This window comes from Culex pipiens, chromosome 1 (genome assembly GCF_016801865.2).
Source record: "Culex pipiens pallens isolate TS chromosome 1, TS_CPP_V2, whole genome shotgun sequence".
Classification (NCBI taxonomy): Eukaryota; Metazoa; Arthropoda; class Insecta; order Diptera; family Culicidae; genus Culex; species Culex pipiens.
Genome location: NC_068937.1, coordinates 124,094,459 through 124,110,395, shown reverse-complemented (window position 1 = coordinate 124,110,395; position 15,937 = coordinate 124,094,459). Strand labels below are relative to the sequence as shown.

At 39.8% G+C, this 15,937-nt stretch overlaps 1 protein-coding gene across 5 annotated transcripts in view; it reads left to right on the top strand.

The window, feature by feature from the left end:
• LOC120414274 (hemicentin-1) overlaps positions 1 to 15,937 on the top strand; it is a 332,674-nt gene that overhangs the window by 267,410 nt on the left and 49,327 nt on the right. For all 5 annotated transcript variants that reach the window (XM_052709655.1, XM_052709619.1, XM_039575396.2 and 2 more), the window contains 2 exons: positions 2,620 to 2,756; positions 14,181 to 14,319. In XM_052709655.1, the coding sequence (XP_052565615.1) occupies positions 2,620 to 2,756; positions 14,181 to 14,319 (276 nt within the window). The remainder of the gene's footprint in view (positions 1 to 2,619; positions 2,757 to 14,180; positions 14,320 to 15,937) is intronic.

The following is a 15,937-nucleotide window of genomic DNA, read 5'->3' as shown; positions in this document are numbered from 1 at the left end:
ACAAACGAAAAAGGCAGAACGAAGTTTGTCGGGCAAGGCTTGTTTTACATAGAAACCCCAAAATATCACCAAAAATAAATATGTTGCCTCTTTGGCTCAATTCTGAGGGCAGATTCAGATTCAGCGGGCAAATTTACATGGAAACACACAGGTAGTTGGACAATTATTGAATTTCGTTAGGGTGGTTCCATACACTTTTCTTTTGAAAATTAGACAATTTCAATGGAGATGTCTTGAGTGTAAAAGAAAAATCGGATGAGATATCTTTTAAAATGGCGTCTTTTTTTTACCTGGCCAACTTTTAACCCTTAACTTTCAACCCTTAAGTCCAAATTGATCTTAAAAATGTGTTTTTTTTAGAGCTAAACCTAAACCTAACCCTGAATTGTTATGTTCAACAACTGAGATAAAATTTTAGTGTCTTGCACAAATTTGCTGGGATTTTAAAGCTTAACAACTTTATAGAAAACAAAAAAAATGCCCAAAAATATTCCTGAAAAGTTAGATTTTCTAAGTACACCTCAATCGTGAAAGACTCTAATTTTCAACCATTTTTCGGAAAATAAATATTCCACCTATTTTTGCGATCTGGGCTAATGTGCACTGTTCGTTAATACTTCTTCAGTTTATGTAAGACTAGTGCCTGCAGTTGCTGCATAAACTATTATTTAACCGAGCATATTAACTAGAGCTTTTACACCCAGATTTTTGTTACAGACATTTTAGTATCTGCAAAACTACGGGAACTTTCTATATGATTTTTTAATAATCCCCAATTTACAACAAAGTTTCACCCGGATTTGATCCGTGAGATTGACAATTTTATAATAATAAGACAACAACTTGTTGGTTGCTGTGCACCTATAAAATAGTTGCAGTGGCTGTTTGTCGTCCTGGTATAGTGAGTTGAGTTGGGTTCTACGAAGCTGCTCCAATCGACAGATTCATTACCGGCATGAAACTGGAAGCTCACATACATTTTAATTATAAAAGCTAATCAAACATTCTAAGAAACCAAGCGCTTTAATCAAACATTCTCACAACAAATCCATGGAGGCGCTTCGGTTCTCAGTATAATTCTGTAACATTGATAACCAAATTTTGAGCTGGTAATAATTCTGTAAATTGGCACCTGGTTCGGGGAACCCGGCTCTGACAGCCAGGGTCGTCAGGTTGCCAGATAAATCTGGGAATGCCAGTTTTTTCAAGTGTCAGCCAGAATAAAGGTTTGTCAGATTTTCCATTTTGAACAACTTTTTGATCAAAATGAACGAGTTAATATGAAAATTAAAAAATAGAATGGAAAGGACATGCAAATTAATCATTTTTGAGGCTATAAAATCAGTTAAACCATCTGAATTGTAATTGTAACTTTTGAATTATTTCGTACCAAAAGTCATCCTATATGTCATCGGAAAGGGCATAAAATTTCCGATCTTTTGATATCCAAACATCTAGGATTTCAATAAAACCCAGAGTTTCTGATTTTTTTTGTTCTGGTGGATCAAACTTACTTTTTGCTCAGGTATTTAAAAACGTTGGTTTGATAGAATACCTAGATGATTGGATATCAAAAGATCGGAAATTTTATGCCCTTCCAATGGCACATAGGTTGACTTGTGAATCGTGGACCGGTTCGGATGCTGGCGGATTTTCCGACGACGTAATTCCAGGTTGGTACGAAATTCCAAATCTATTCTATCGATACAAATACCCCCAAAACGGTGTTATACCCACTCCAAAATGTTAATTTGGCAACTCTACGGTAATATATCGACATTTAGATAAATTGAAAGTTTGCAAAATTCAGTTTAGATAAGTTTTATATAGAATTTACAGAGTTATATAAGCTTTTATAGTAAGTAGTTAGTAAACTTTATATTCAATCCAAAATATTTTTTTAATCAGTCAAGGATGCCTATTTGGAGTTGTGAGATTGGATTTATGGTGATTTGTCAGCAAATAACTTAAATTATGTTAAAATTGTTTACATGTTCCATCACAAAATGTGCGAAGTGCTCAAGGGGTGTAAATACTTTTTTTATATACTGTATTTTAATTGAAACTACATTTCTACAGCTTTCAATGCAATGCAAAATAATGTTCTAGAATCTAAATGATATAAATTGTTCAGTCGATGAATATTCAAATTGCACAAATAATTCTAAATTGATCCTTGTCTGCTCAACTGATTTCTTGAGTTATCAAGCATTTAACAAACATATTTCTGATTTTGACGTTCAAACACCGTTTTGCATTTTCCCTGAGAACTTTCTTCCCAAGAGTCCAAACACCCTGCCTCGTACTCGTATACGATAAATTAAATTTTATAATTTCCTCTCTAATGCACCCGGAGCTTGTACTTTATATTAATTATTGCTTCCGTTTTCTATGGGTTTGTTCAAATATTACGTCCAGAGATTTTCGGGATTTCAGACCCCCCCCCCTCCCCCCTGTCACGCACTTTTCATATACCTTTAACATGGGCTGTCACAAAACCCTAGACCCCCCCCCCTCCCCCTATTCCTGGACGTAATTTTTGAACGAACCCTATGCCAACACTCTCTCGTACTGTGCCTTACTCACTCACTCACTCACTATGAAACTCCTCCTTTACAGACGAACCGGTCGTGTCGGTGCATCTGGCCAACGAGGACCCCAGCCGAGTCATCACCCGGGCCGAGGGCGAAAATGTGACGCTCAAGTGCCGGGCCGACGCCAGGCCGCCGGTGACGTCCTTTGCCTGGTACAAGAATGTGAGTATTATATCTACACGTGTACCACTTGGGTTTAACTTCTGGGAAATAATTTTCCCCTTTTGGGAGGAGAATTCGGAGAATTCAACCACATGTAATGAAATAATTGGAACGAATTTATGTTGTGGTTGAACAGGAAACGAAACAATTAGAAAGTTTATAATTTCTTTATAATCTTTAAATTACTTCAAAATCAAAATTTTAAAGTATCATTTTTTTGTCCTGTTTGGATGATGATTTTAATTTAACTAAATCAATAACTATTGAACAGCAAACAACATCCTCAATGCTACATAACTACAGAACATAAAAAATAGCTCAAACAATCTCACAACTCAATCTCTAATTAACTGCCGTGTTGTTGGCTATTTTCACGTCAGCTCAGTTTCCGGCGGGGTGGCCGTGCGTGTGGTGCTGTGTGCCAAACGGACACGGCTGGTGACCTCACGCAATCCTAATTCGAAACTTGTGTTCCCATTATCGGCAGGCTGGCCGGCTGTGATTGTTACGGTATGAGAAGAAAGAAGAAAACGAACGAGCTAGCGGGAAAAAGGGTTTTCCCAAAGTGGGTAAATTGCCATTAGGGTATCACACACACAATTTCATACATCCTTTGAGCAAAACTTCATTTTCCGGAGTCGTTTTTCTTGTTTTTCGTGTTTTTTTTTTCTGTGTGCGGCGAGATTCATCAAAATGAGTAATGGCGCCAAGCAGTGTGAGAGAAAAATAGAAACTTTTTCTCAGGACAAAGTTCTGAAACGGTGACACACAAGTTTTCCGGAAATTTGTGCCTATTCGCTTATGAGAGAGTGTTTGTGTGGTTTGTGAATTGTGGGGGAAAGTGATGAATATAAATCAGCAAATAACATTATTATTCATTACTGTCGCAAACATCCTATCGCCTTCCTCCACCAACTTGACCGTTACCGAGCTCAATATGCGATCTACGACGCTCATCCATTATGACACAAGTGGCTTCGTTCTGGTCGGGCCTCTCAGGAATTTGGAGGCCACTGCTTGAATCATACACTGCAAGGCACTTTCAAGGAAGCTTAGTTAGTGTTCGTGTGTCTGTTGTCAGTGATGAAAATGGTTCACACTTCCAAAATCACTTTGATTTTCATTCTGATTTTGTTTTACTTATATCTTCTCACTTTTTTATTTCTCATTTCGCATTCCATTCTTCATTGCACATTCCTAATTTTTAATATCTAATTTTTCATTTCTATTCTCTCATTTTTCATCAATTATACCTCTTGCTTCAATTCTCATTTCTCATTTCTCATTTATCATGTCTCATTTCACAATTCTCATTTGTCATCGCTCATTCCTCATCCATGATTTTTCTTTCCTCAATTCTCATTTCTCATTCCACATTTCTCATATCTCAATTCTCACCCATTTTATTTCTCATAAAAAATATCACAATTTCTTTGTTTTCATTCCTCGGTCCTCATTTCTAATTCTTTATTCCCAATTCCTCAAATCTCAGTCCTCAGCCCTCAGTCCTCAGTCCTCATTTCTAATTCTGTATTCCCAATTCCTCAAATCTCAATCCTCAGTCCTCAGTCCTCAGTCCTCAGTCCTCAGTCCTCAGTCCTCAGTCCTCAGTCCTCGGTCCTCATTTCTAATTCTTTATTCCCAATTCCTCAAATCTCAATCCTCAGTCCTCAGTCCTCAGTCCTCAGTCCTCAGTCCTCAGTCCTCAGTCCTCAGTCCTCAGTCCTCAGTCCTCAGTCCTCAGTCCTCAGTCCTCAGTCCTCAGTCCTCAGTCCTCAGTCCTCAGTCCTCAGTCCTCAGTCCTCAGTCCTCAGTCCTCAGTCCTCAGTCCTCAGTCCTCAGTCCTCAGTCCTCAGTCCTCGGTCCTCGGTCCTCAGTCTTCAGTCATCATGCTTCAGTCGTAATTCCTTATTTAAAATTTTTCATTTCATTCATATAAATGTTTTTTTCATCATCCCGCAGCTTCTATCCTCATTTTTCGTTCCTCATTTCAGAATTGCTCATTTTTCAACTTGAACTTATTTTCGTTTGAATCGTGTAACCATCACTGTTCGAAATGATACAATACAATACCGGCAGTCCAAGACTCAGCGCTAAGAGCTCTTAAGCCGAACCTCAAGAGGCCATTTTGCCCCACTTGGCCCCGCAGCGCAATACGCAGAGTATTTGAATTATGGTAGTGCGCTGCTGCTGCTGCCGGTAATAAAACTAATTATAAATGAAGGATTGTGGTCACGTTTGCCGGAGCGAATCCTTAGCCCCGGACCAGGCAGCAGCAGTGCGAGTAAAATCAGGCTAGGATTAATGGTTTAATTGTGTGGCGCGAGAACCAAGTTGTTGTTTGGGGGTAGTAATCGACGGAAAGTAGAAATGTTTGATATTTTTTTAAATTAATTTTGTTATTCTCAACCGCTGCTTTTTTCTCCATTAATAAAATTTATCATCGGTTTTTATTTATTTCGAAATTTCTTCTTTTTTAAAATAGCTTTCCTGTAAATTTACACTGAGTTCAATAATGCGTTACCACAACAAATGCGTTCGTTGAAAGTGGTCTTTTACGTGAAGCTCACTCTGGCTTATACGGTTTTACTCGCTAGACTGACCACACAGACTAGCAAATTTAGTGCAGTGCATTTGCGTACATGTTTAAGTTAGAAAGCGAAATCCGATTTTCCACCCAGACGCACATTTCCTAACAAAGCAATCTCTCGTTGGTGAATTGCTAATGGATGGAGCTATTAATTTGCTATTTCGAACAGTCTCGGTGCTTTTCCGATAGAATTGACTTGTTCGAGTTTGGTTTGGATGGTAATACCCGAAACTGATCAGCTACGAATGAGTGAAATAAAGCTTTTCAAAATTTCGGCATCTGGCAGGAAATGTTTGTTTTATTTTTTTTGAATATTTTAATAACATTCCTTACAGAAGTTACAACGTCACTGAAATCAGAACTTGCTCGGAAATTAACCAACACATTTACATCTAAAAAATCATTGTTCCCCATACAAATGGACAAAAAAGAGCTTCCTGGAAAGCTCGAATGTCCCAATACCAGCACGTTTCTTTTCATCCAAAATTCCAACACCCCAAAACTCCCCGGGACTCCCAGGCCGGGGTGGAGCAGGGACACGAACAGGGGAAGTTTTCGATTGGACCATGTCCAAAAACAAACAAATACCAACCGACAGACAGCTGGACTGGCAGGCGGGGGCGAACTGCCAGTCATGTTCGATGTAAGAAGATAAAACTAATTAATTTTGGTAGTGGTATGAGGTTAGTGTAAGGGAGGGTTGTGTTTAGAGTGCAAGTAGAAAAGATTTTTTTTTTGTTTGGATAAGTGATATTACTATCCCAGTTTGTGCATCTTCAACAACAAATAACAATTACTCAATCAAGGTGTCTTATTTTCTGGATTCAAATTTTCCAGAAAATCGTGAAAATGTAGCAATTTTCTATAGAAATTTAATTGAAACTAAAATCATTTTTTTTGCAAGTCCGTCGTGAAACTACTGAGCAATTCCATGTCAAAAAGGGAATCGGTTGTACCCGACCCTCTCCGATTTTAATGAAACTTTGTAGACATGTTATCCTAGGCTTATATAAGCCATGTTTGTGTATATGGAGCCGGTTACACTCGTAATGACATTTGAGAAGGGCGTAAGTGTTTTAAATATTTTTGTTTTTTAAATTTAAAATATTGCTGTATCTCGAAGCCGTTGCATCGTATCAAAAAGTGGTCAGAGATAAACTTGTAGGAAATTTGACGGGCTTTCCGAATAAAATACACTGAAAGAAAAAAACACTCCAATCTTATGAGATTTTTTGTTTTTGAGCATGAGCATGAGCATGAGCATGAGAGACCACCCATGGTTGTCCTTCTCCGTTGCTGAACAGGACCGTAATATCCTATCAACACAACCGGTCATACGCTTCAACGATCAAATAATGTTTCCCTTATCAACAGCATTCATGAATGCGCTGAAAAGATAAAACATCACGGTCATCAAAACTAGAGCCGTTGCTAATAGGAAACAGTCATTGGCCACCAACGGCGCCCGCCATGTCAGTTTGTAGATCTCGAGGGAACGGGACGGGAATGTTAGTTAGCACAGGCTGCTACCAAGGGTGGGTTCTATACGATATCCACACCCCCGCGTGTGCCGGAAAACTACTTCTACTTGGGATTTTGTTAGTGGGAAAGGGTAATGGCCAGGATTCATCATAGAGGATGATGATGTGGCCCAATAATCAATGAATTTTGTTGAGTGATAGGGTGATGTATTATGTATTCTCAAGGCAAACAATCGGATGATGCGGATGAGACCATTCCCGGTTATTTGGTGTTGAGTTTAGCACAAATGATTTAATCTTAGACAGCCGGCTGTGGAATGATAGAATCAAAATTGTGTTTGATTAAAAGGTGAAATATTATACTCAGCGTAACACATTTACGTAGAGTTGACCTGAGACTATTTATACTTTTAAGTTTTTTATAAGATGAGCGACCAATTAATTACTGATGAGTTATGAGTTATCTGAAGGACTTGAACAATCGCGTTGAAACAATATTTGTCACCGTGCTTTACGAGCTATAATGCTAAAATGTGATTTCGCGGGAAACGAAAGGTCAAATATAATTTATATTATGCTAACGCAATTAAGAACGAATCTTCCCATGAAACAATCGCAAATCATAGAACAAAGAAACTCGACTGACTAACGAGAAAGACGATCGCGATATTTGAACTTTACAATCTAACTAAGAAGAAAAAAAAGCCACGTCAATAGAAAGGAGTAGACAAACATACAGGTAACCACAAAACGGACTGCCTCAACTGTCATCGTGACAACCAGAGCATCGCAAAACGGACTGGCTCAACTGTCATTTTTCTACCAGAGCCAGCCGCACCTTCACACACACACACGCGCGCACTCACCCGACAAACTCACCGACGACGAACGACGCGAAAAAACATGCGATCCGACGGACAGGCATCGCAAAACGGACTGGCTCAACAGTCATTTTTTCAACCAGAGCCAGCCGCACCTTCACACACACACACACGCGCGCACTCACCCGACAAACTCACCGACGACGAACGACGCGAAAAAACATGCGATCCGTCGGACAGGCATCGCAAAACGGACTGGCTCAACCGTAATTTTTTCAACCAGAGCCAGCCGCACCTTCACACACACACACGCGCGCACTCACCCGACAAACTCACCGACGACGAACGACGCGAAAAACATGCGATCCGTCGGACAGGCATCGCAAAACGGACTGGCTCAACTGTCATTTTTCTACCAGAGCCAGCCGCACCTTCACACACACACACACACACGCGCGCGCACTCACCCGACAAACTCACCGACGACGAACGACGCGAAAAAACATGCGACCCGACGGACAGGCATCGCAAAACGGACTGGCTCAACAGTCATTTTTTCAACCAGAGCCAGCCGCACCTTCACACACACACACGCGCGCACTCACCCGACAAACTCACCGACGACGAACGACGCGAAAAAACATGCGATCCGTCGGACAGGCATCGCAAAACGGACTGGCTCAACTGTCATTTTTCTACCAGAGCCAGCCGCACCTTCACACACACACACGCGCGCACTCACCCGACAAACTCACCGACGACGAACGACGCGAAAAAACATGCGACCCGACGGACAGGCATCGCAAAACGGACTGGCTCAACAGTCATTTTTTCAACCAGAGCCAGCCGCACCTTCACACACACACACGCGCGCACTCACCCGACAAACTCACCGACGACGAACGACGCGAAAAAACATGCGATCCGTCGGACAGGCATCGCAAAACGGACTGGCTCAACTCCTTATGAGATTTTTTGTTTTTTAAGTTTAAAAGTCAAATTTGAAGGTTTTTTCGTTCATTTTTTTTGTGAAAATAGCCTAAGATGTTACAAGAAGGCTCACGGAAAATGCAGGATGGAGCAAATCACCTAAAAAAATAAAAAAATCATTTACTGAAACTGTTTTTTTTTTCAAAAGTGCTCTAAACATCAACATTTTCAAAAACCGAACACGAGAATCGATTCTCCAGACAATCTATATATATAAAAAATTTGGACGGTTTTGTTCGAACGCGAATCAGTTCAATACGGAGCGTCGGATCGAGTTGCTTTTTGTTGAGTTGGGTTCGTATAAGCTCAAGGAAGGTTCTTACGCCAAAAAGTTACAACTTTGGCCACTCTGGAACTGATTCCGGAAAATCTGCAGATTGTTTGGGAAAAGTTGCGTAAAATCAAATTTTGATCACAGGAGGCTGAATAAGCATACAAGCTAAAAACGTCAAGAAGCGAAAAAAATGACAAGACGAAGTTTGTCGGGTAAGGCTTGTTTTACATAAAAGTCTCCATATTGACCACTGTCCTAAGTCCAATCCTTGTGAAATTACAGCGGCTTTCGAAATTAAAAATGTTGAAAAAATATGGTTTTTGATGGTTTTTGGCAATTTCTGTATGACAGACTTGATTTTTCAGTCTCGAAAACATTTTTACCGAAATGCTCGTCCAATTTCCCATAAGATTATCTTTGACCACATTTCAAAAAAACTCGTTTTTTGATGATTTAAGCTAATTTACTATCCAAGTTACTATACTACACTGAAAAAATATTATGTTTTCAGTTATGAGCAATGTAATTAGCTGATATCCAATTGAAATGTGGCCAAATAATATTTTAGGGAAATTGGACGAGTTTTCCGGTAAAAATGTTTCCGAGGCTGAAAAATCAAGTCTGTCATATAGAAATTGCCAAAAACCAAAAAAAAACCTATTTTTTCAACATTTTTATTTTTAAAACCGCTGTAACTTTTTTGAATTAAACGTTTAAATTGACAAAAAAAAATAAACATTTGAGTTATAATTCCACTCTAAGGGTGTTCATCAGAATTGCAAAAAATGTTGAATGGAACTCGTTGCAAAACTTGTTTTTTTTTAGTACTCGTCGTATTTATCCAACTCGGTGAACCTCGTTGAATAAATGTACGACTCGTGCTGAAAAAATCTATTTATTGCAACTTGTTGCATAAACTACTATTTCAGCTCCAGATCGTACTGAGGATGTCAAATTTGAATTCCTGAGCCAAAATCAGTGTTGTTTGACACGTCGGAAAATGAACTTGTGAAATTACCGAAATTGCTTCATCGGAACCATGTAACGGATATTCCGGGTTGATGGCAGGGTGGCCAAATGGCACCAGAATATCCGTAGGTCCGAGATCAAAGGAATATGCCTAATATGTCCAGAACGGGTCTTTGAGCAAATTGGGATGGTTTTTCTGAAGAATATATGATAATAACCATGATTTGTAGATTGGGTAGCATACCAGGATAAAAACCTACCCCACTAGGTTCCGAAATATCTCCGTGGCCAAGTGACCGATTCCGGATTTTTTTGGTCTAAAGAGGTCTAAGGTCCAGCTTGTGATGGTACACTACTTTCTCTTTACTAAGCAATCGAATCCAGAAGGGAAACGACCACCAGTTGTGTTGGTCCGAGCCGGGATTTGAGCTCTGGTCTACCGCTTAGGAGGTGGAAGCGTTACCACTATGATACTTGACTCGGTCGATAATTTACCCCTATACAACCCTTATTATTTAGTTGGAAGTATCCCGCGATGAGAGCACTTCATCGTCACTCATATTTCACTATCCTGGTCAGCATTACACGGTCGTCTACCATATCATCACAGAGTGCAAAATGGAAACTTATTTCGCGCTGGAGATGCTTGCGAACAATCGACTTATCTAAGATTTTCATGATTTAAGGTCCGCCGCCTGTTTTGTGCATGCAATGGACAGCTTAACCCTTAACTAACCAGAATAAATGATTTATTTTTTATGTTTGTTTTTATAGAAAGAATTTAATGTGTTTTAATAGATTAAAAATCAATCAAACTTAATTTTAAAATTAAAAAAAAAATCGGTAGAAGGTCTCCTATAGTTCATCCTTTAGCTTTGTTGTCAGAGCTCCCTCAATATTAGTCGGTTACAGCTCAAGGAACCTGCTACTAAACGAGATTAAGTGCGGGTGCACGGAAACACGATTGATTGGCCGATCATTTTCAGCGCGCACTCACACCCACACCCTATTAGCATGATTCTATCTTTCCATTGCTGAGTAGGAGGGCGTTGATGCTGAACAAACTAACACGATAGTGCTGGGGCGATGGTGCTAGTCAGCTAATTAGTGATTGGGTTGTGAGAGGGAGCGCGATTGGCGATAGTTTAGCTGCCAATTACAATCAGGTGGTTGTGTACACCGTTCTGATTTGAATCGGAAGCAATCGCGCACTGGGATGGTGATTAATTTGATATTGATGCCACGACAGGGATCTGCAAGTCCCTAATGACGCAGAAATAGTAGAGTGTTGTTAAATTGTGCTTTGCTGGGTAAATTGATTCGCAGTTAAAAACAGGTCGAAATTTGATACCTATCAGCACGAGCTATCTGGGAGGCATCACTGAATTGTGGTTCGAAGTGACTGATGCGATTTATGTGGAAGGGCTGATTAATTTTAATAATTTGACGATGATAATTTCCCTGTAAATTGAAATTGTTTCTCAGTTTAAATTGCATGCCTGATTCAAATTTGTTTCAAATGATCAATTACGGAATAAATCACTAATGCGCCTAACTGCACGGAAAGGGGCACGCCAAAACGCGATAAAGTTCGCTGACTCTAGCGAAACAAGTCGCTTATTTCTCAATCTGCAGAAAAATTACCCGTAATCGCTAAATTATTTCGCTGGTTTGGAAGTCAGTCAAATTTGATCGAATCAGTGAAAACATTTACTGGTTTAGTGAACATTTTCGCTGACTAATTTTGCTGGTTCAGGAGACAATACTCTACTAGTGGGTTTTTTCGCTGGTCCAGCGGTTTTTGGCACTGGATCAGCGTTTGTTTCGCTGAAGTCTGGCGGCAGTAGCTCGTGTCAAAATAAACCAGACGATCTTTTTGCTGCTTTTGGGAGAAACTTCAGTCGTCCAGTGGTTGAATGCGTTTTTTTCGATTTCGTAACTTAAACAATCAAAATCAACAGTACTGGAAGTTCTGACAAACGAAAACACGATAAATATTTGAAGAGTCGGATAGTTCTACAAGTTATAATTACAAAATAAATAAAAATTATTCGCTCTACAGCATTGCCTTGGCGTTCTCGATTGCGAGATTCCAACTCGAAACTAGGTGTTCGAAGGCTTGATTGTTGAGGCAATTGCAAACCTCTTTTTACACCTTAGCTTCCATCCACCCCGGGATTCGAACTGACGACCTTTGGATTGTTAGTCCAACTGCCTACCAGCGACTCCACCGAGGCAGGACCCAGGGGGACGACTCCTACACCTGGACTGAGCTAACGACCTAACCTTTTTAGGTTAGTCCGGGGCCAACATTTACTTCCCGTCCGACGGAAGGCGTGATCAGACAAATCTCGTCTCAAAATCTGCCACTGGGACCCTCTGGGATCGAACCCAGGCCGACTGGGTGAGAGGCAACCACGCTTACCCCTACACCACGGTCCCGGCAAGTTATAATTATATTTCTCAATTAGTGAAAGTTCGTTGGAAAAGTTTTCAAAACATAATTCTGTTTGTTTTGACATGTTTGCAGATAAATTCCTCCTGCGCAATATGGTATTTGTTTACTTACGCATTTGATTTGTTGATTTGATAAACTGGCACTGTGTGAACATTGAAATTCAATTGAGTGGTCAACTTCAATGCACATTTTACTTTTTAGTTTCACTTAGTTTAAAAAGCTTGTTGAGACCCATCAATCAACTCCGAGATGAGAATGACAACTGGAGAGTACACCCTAAATTTAATACCTAGCGGATAGTCCCCTCGAAAAGAAACGAGAGGAAAGTACTATTTTGCGAGAGTAGAGACCTCTCGCGCTTCAACAACAGCAAATCGTGTTCATTCGTTCATTGAAACAGTTCATTCCATAGAGTGGCTTATATGGACAAATGACCGCCACTTAGTTGCCGAACCATGGTTGCCGATACGGCAAAGGCACGGTTCACTAAGCTGATGGTCTCAGGTTCGGGTCTCGGAATAGGCACTTTTTTTGTTTTGAAAGATGAACGTTTTTTTGTAAAATGAACCCATGAGTAAAGAACTTTCGGTAATTTCGGGATTTATCCTCTCCGTCCGTTCACAGTACCATTTTACTACCGAACCGCGCACTTTATCCCTTCGTTTTTGCTGCGTCATGTTTTTTTTTTTTTCGAATTTAAAATTAACCTTCTAGGAAAATTTTAGAAAATTAAAGTGTCTAAACCAGATATTAGATCCGTATTTTGCCTTTTCTGACAGTTGGTTGTAATGTCATCATCCGCGGAAAACTTTGTGAGGTGTAAGCTGCCAAAGCGAAGAACTGGACATTTCTGCAGAAAGAGTGAAGTCTTCCGAGTGTTGGTCCAGAAGAGATTTCTACTTTCTTTGTAAGGATATCGTTGAAGACGTCGGGAAGCTGTTCCAAGGAAATTGGAATGTTGGGTTCCGATCCCTACGAAATCTACCAAGCCGATGGATCGGAATTTTGCTTGTGAAGGAGGTTTATTATGGATCGTTGAATCTGAATCTTGATTTGGTGAGATCTATCCATTTTATCTATCATTATTTGATTTTTTTCCCTTATTTTTTTATAATATTCTATTGATCAAATGATATATCCATATTATCCCTTTCCCACCTTCCCTTTCTCCTATCCTCATTTCTTCCCCCTCCCAACCTCCCCCCCCCACCTCTAAATATTATTATCTGCCAAATTTACACTAACACACCACACCACAACTGATTCGGAGCGTTTGGTACGGTATGTCCACGCATCCTTCCTCCCCTGATGATTCTGTGAAATGTGATCCGTTCACAGAATCTGTCTCTGCGGTTAATGCAACGCAGTAGGCCTGGCCGCTTTAATTTTTGCTATACATTTTCGGGGTAACTCGGATGTACTGTAATCATTAATATTGACAAGAAAGGACTTGAGGCGTAATCTTACCACAAGTTCTTCCAGGATGCTTTCTTCGGACTGGCTGCGCTTGTGTTCGATTAGATTAGATTAGATTAGAACCGCGCACTTTATCCCTTCGTATGCCGATGCCCAGTTCTGGGTGTGGGCATTGAAATCATTTTCCAGGGCTATACAAATTTAACTCAATAACATGATACATAATTCTGAAACAGTTTTATTTGGGAATTCTTTGAAAAATAACTTTCAAAATTTCACCGCTTTATGATTGAGTGGAATTGTGGTTAAAGAATCAAACAATAAACGTTCAATTTCCGGAACTCGGTCGAATCCATTTGAAGAATTCGTGCTGCTGTGCAAATTGATGTTAATTAAATTCTTTCCCTTCATTCTTTACTTTCCAGAACATGCGGATGTCGGGCGAGAGCGGCGAAACGCTGCACCTGTTCCAGCTGGAGCGGGAAAGTGCGGGCTCGTACGCGTGTGCCGCGTCCAACACCGAGGGCGAAACGCGCAGCTCGTCCATCACGCTCAAAGTTCAGTGTAAGTATTGTCATGGTCTGTTTATAATTAATTTAACGGAAAAAATGACTGTGCAAAATTGGTTAAAATATCAATTTTCAAACAATTTGCAATGATTCTGCTAATAAAAATCACAAACCCAGATTTTTAGTTGCCATTCGAACCAATAGTCACAAAGGACTTTTGCTTTGTGTCAAGTCCCAATCTTTTTTATTTATATATTTTTGGGTTAAAAAATGCCAACAAAATCTTGCTTGTTACCGGGATCGGATTGCCACCCCCAATCTCGAAAAACAAACAAGGATAGCAACATCTCGCAAGTCTCAAAAACTCGGTGCAAATAACACGTGAAAAAATAAGAAGCACTTGTCATCAATGTGCTTCGTCGATAGGACTGACACTCATATGTTTGCAAGAGGGATCCGGAGCACCCAAGAAGATGGCTTCTTGACACGTGGATTCACGTGTCGGAGCTTCAAAAGCAAAAAGGCAATCGAACTTGCATGGCTGGCTCATTCTCGAGCAGATACTTGTTAGTGGGTGGCTACATTGCGGCACTGGAAGCAGTGTTGGCAGGTTTGATTGATTTGTGTATTCTTTTTTGCTAGAAAACAAAAATAAAGATTGAAAATTTTGAGTACCACGTAAACACGTATCTTTCCAAATATTTCTCAGAATCAAGTTTATTTAAAATGTCTTTTTTTATTTCAATAAAATTGGCAACACTAAATCAGAAGAAATAAGCTCTGAGCAAAGTGTGAAGACGGAAGCGCCATGACAGGAAGTGTAACAGTCAGTTTGCCGGCATTCCTGGGGTGTCCGGAGAGGACAGATAACGAATTGGTTTGCCGACGAAATCCCCGAGTAAACACTGTTCCACCAGGGTTCGAGGTGTAATCTTGTGACAGATGCAATTTTCATGCCTTCCAGCCACCAGGTTGTTGGTCTGTTCCGGAGCGATTCTCTGCGTGTTCGCAAGTGTAATTTTTATTTGACTCATGGACTTTGGATAAAAATGAAAAAGAAAACATTTTGCTTCACAGATGGTTTGTTCTTGCATTTTTAAGGAGGGTTAAAAATTAATTGCAAGATTTATGTTTTACTAGAATTCTTTAAATTCGGTAACATATTTTGCTTGTTGTTTTTTCTACTTTCAAATATGAAAACAATTTTTTATTAAAAATTAATGAATTGTACAAAAATAATATTTTTATTTCGAAGTTTGAAAAAAAATCATATGGTAAATTATGTCATAAGATTTTTTTGATTCCAGTAAAGTTAACAATGTACTGCTGAAATATTTGATTTTGATAAAATTTATTACCTGATTAGATTGTTTACACAGTTCTATCCAGAACGTTCTGCGTTTAATTCTGAAACCTAGAGAACTGCTTCCCTGACATCACCCCATACCACGGAGAACTGAATTGTCGTTGCTCGATTTGTGTTTCTGACAGTGGGAGGAGCCTTTTAATTTCCAGAATTGCTTCTGTTGTTTCGATGACGATTGTTGAACGTTGCTGCGGGGACAGGAAATTAAGGTTGTAAGGCTTTGATGTTCTACTAGCAATTCGTAATTTAGCCACACATGGTACTTTCACTCAAAGGGTGTTCAAAGTGTTTGATTTTCCCCAGAAGG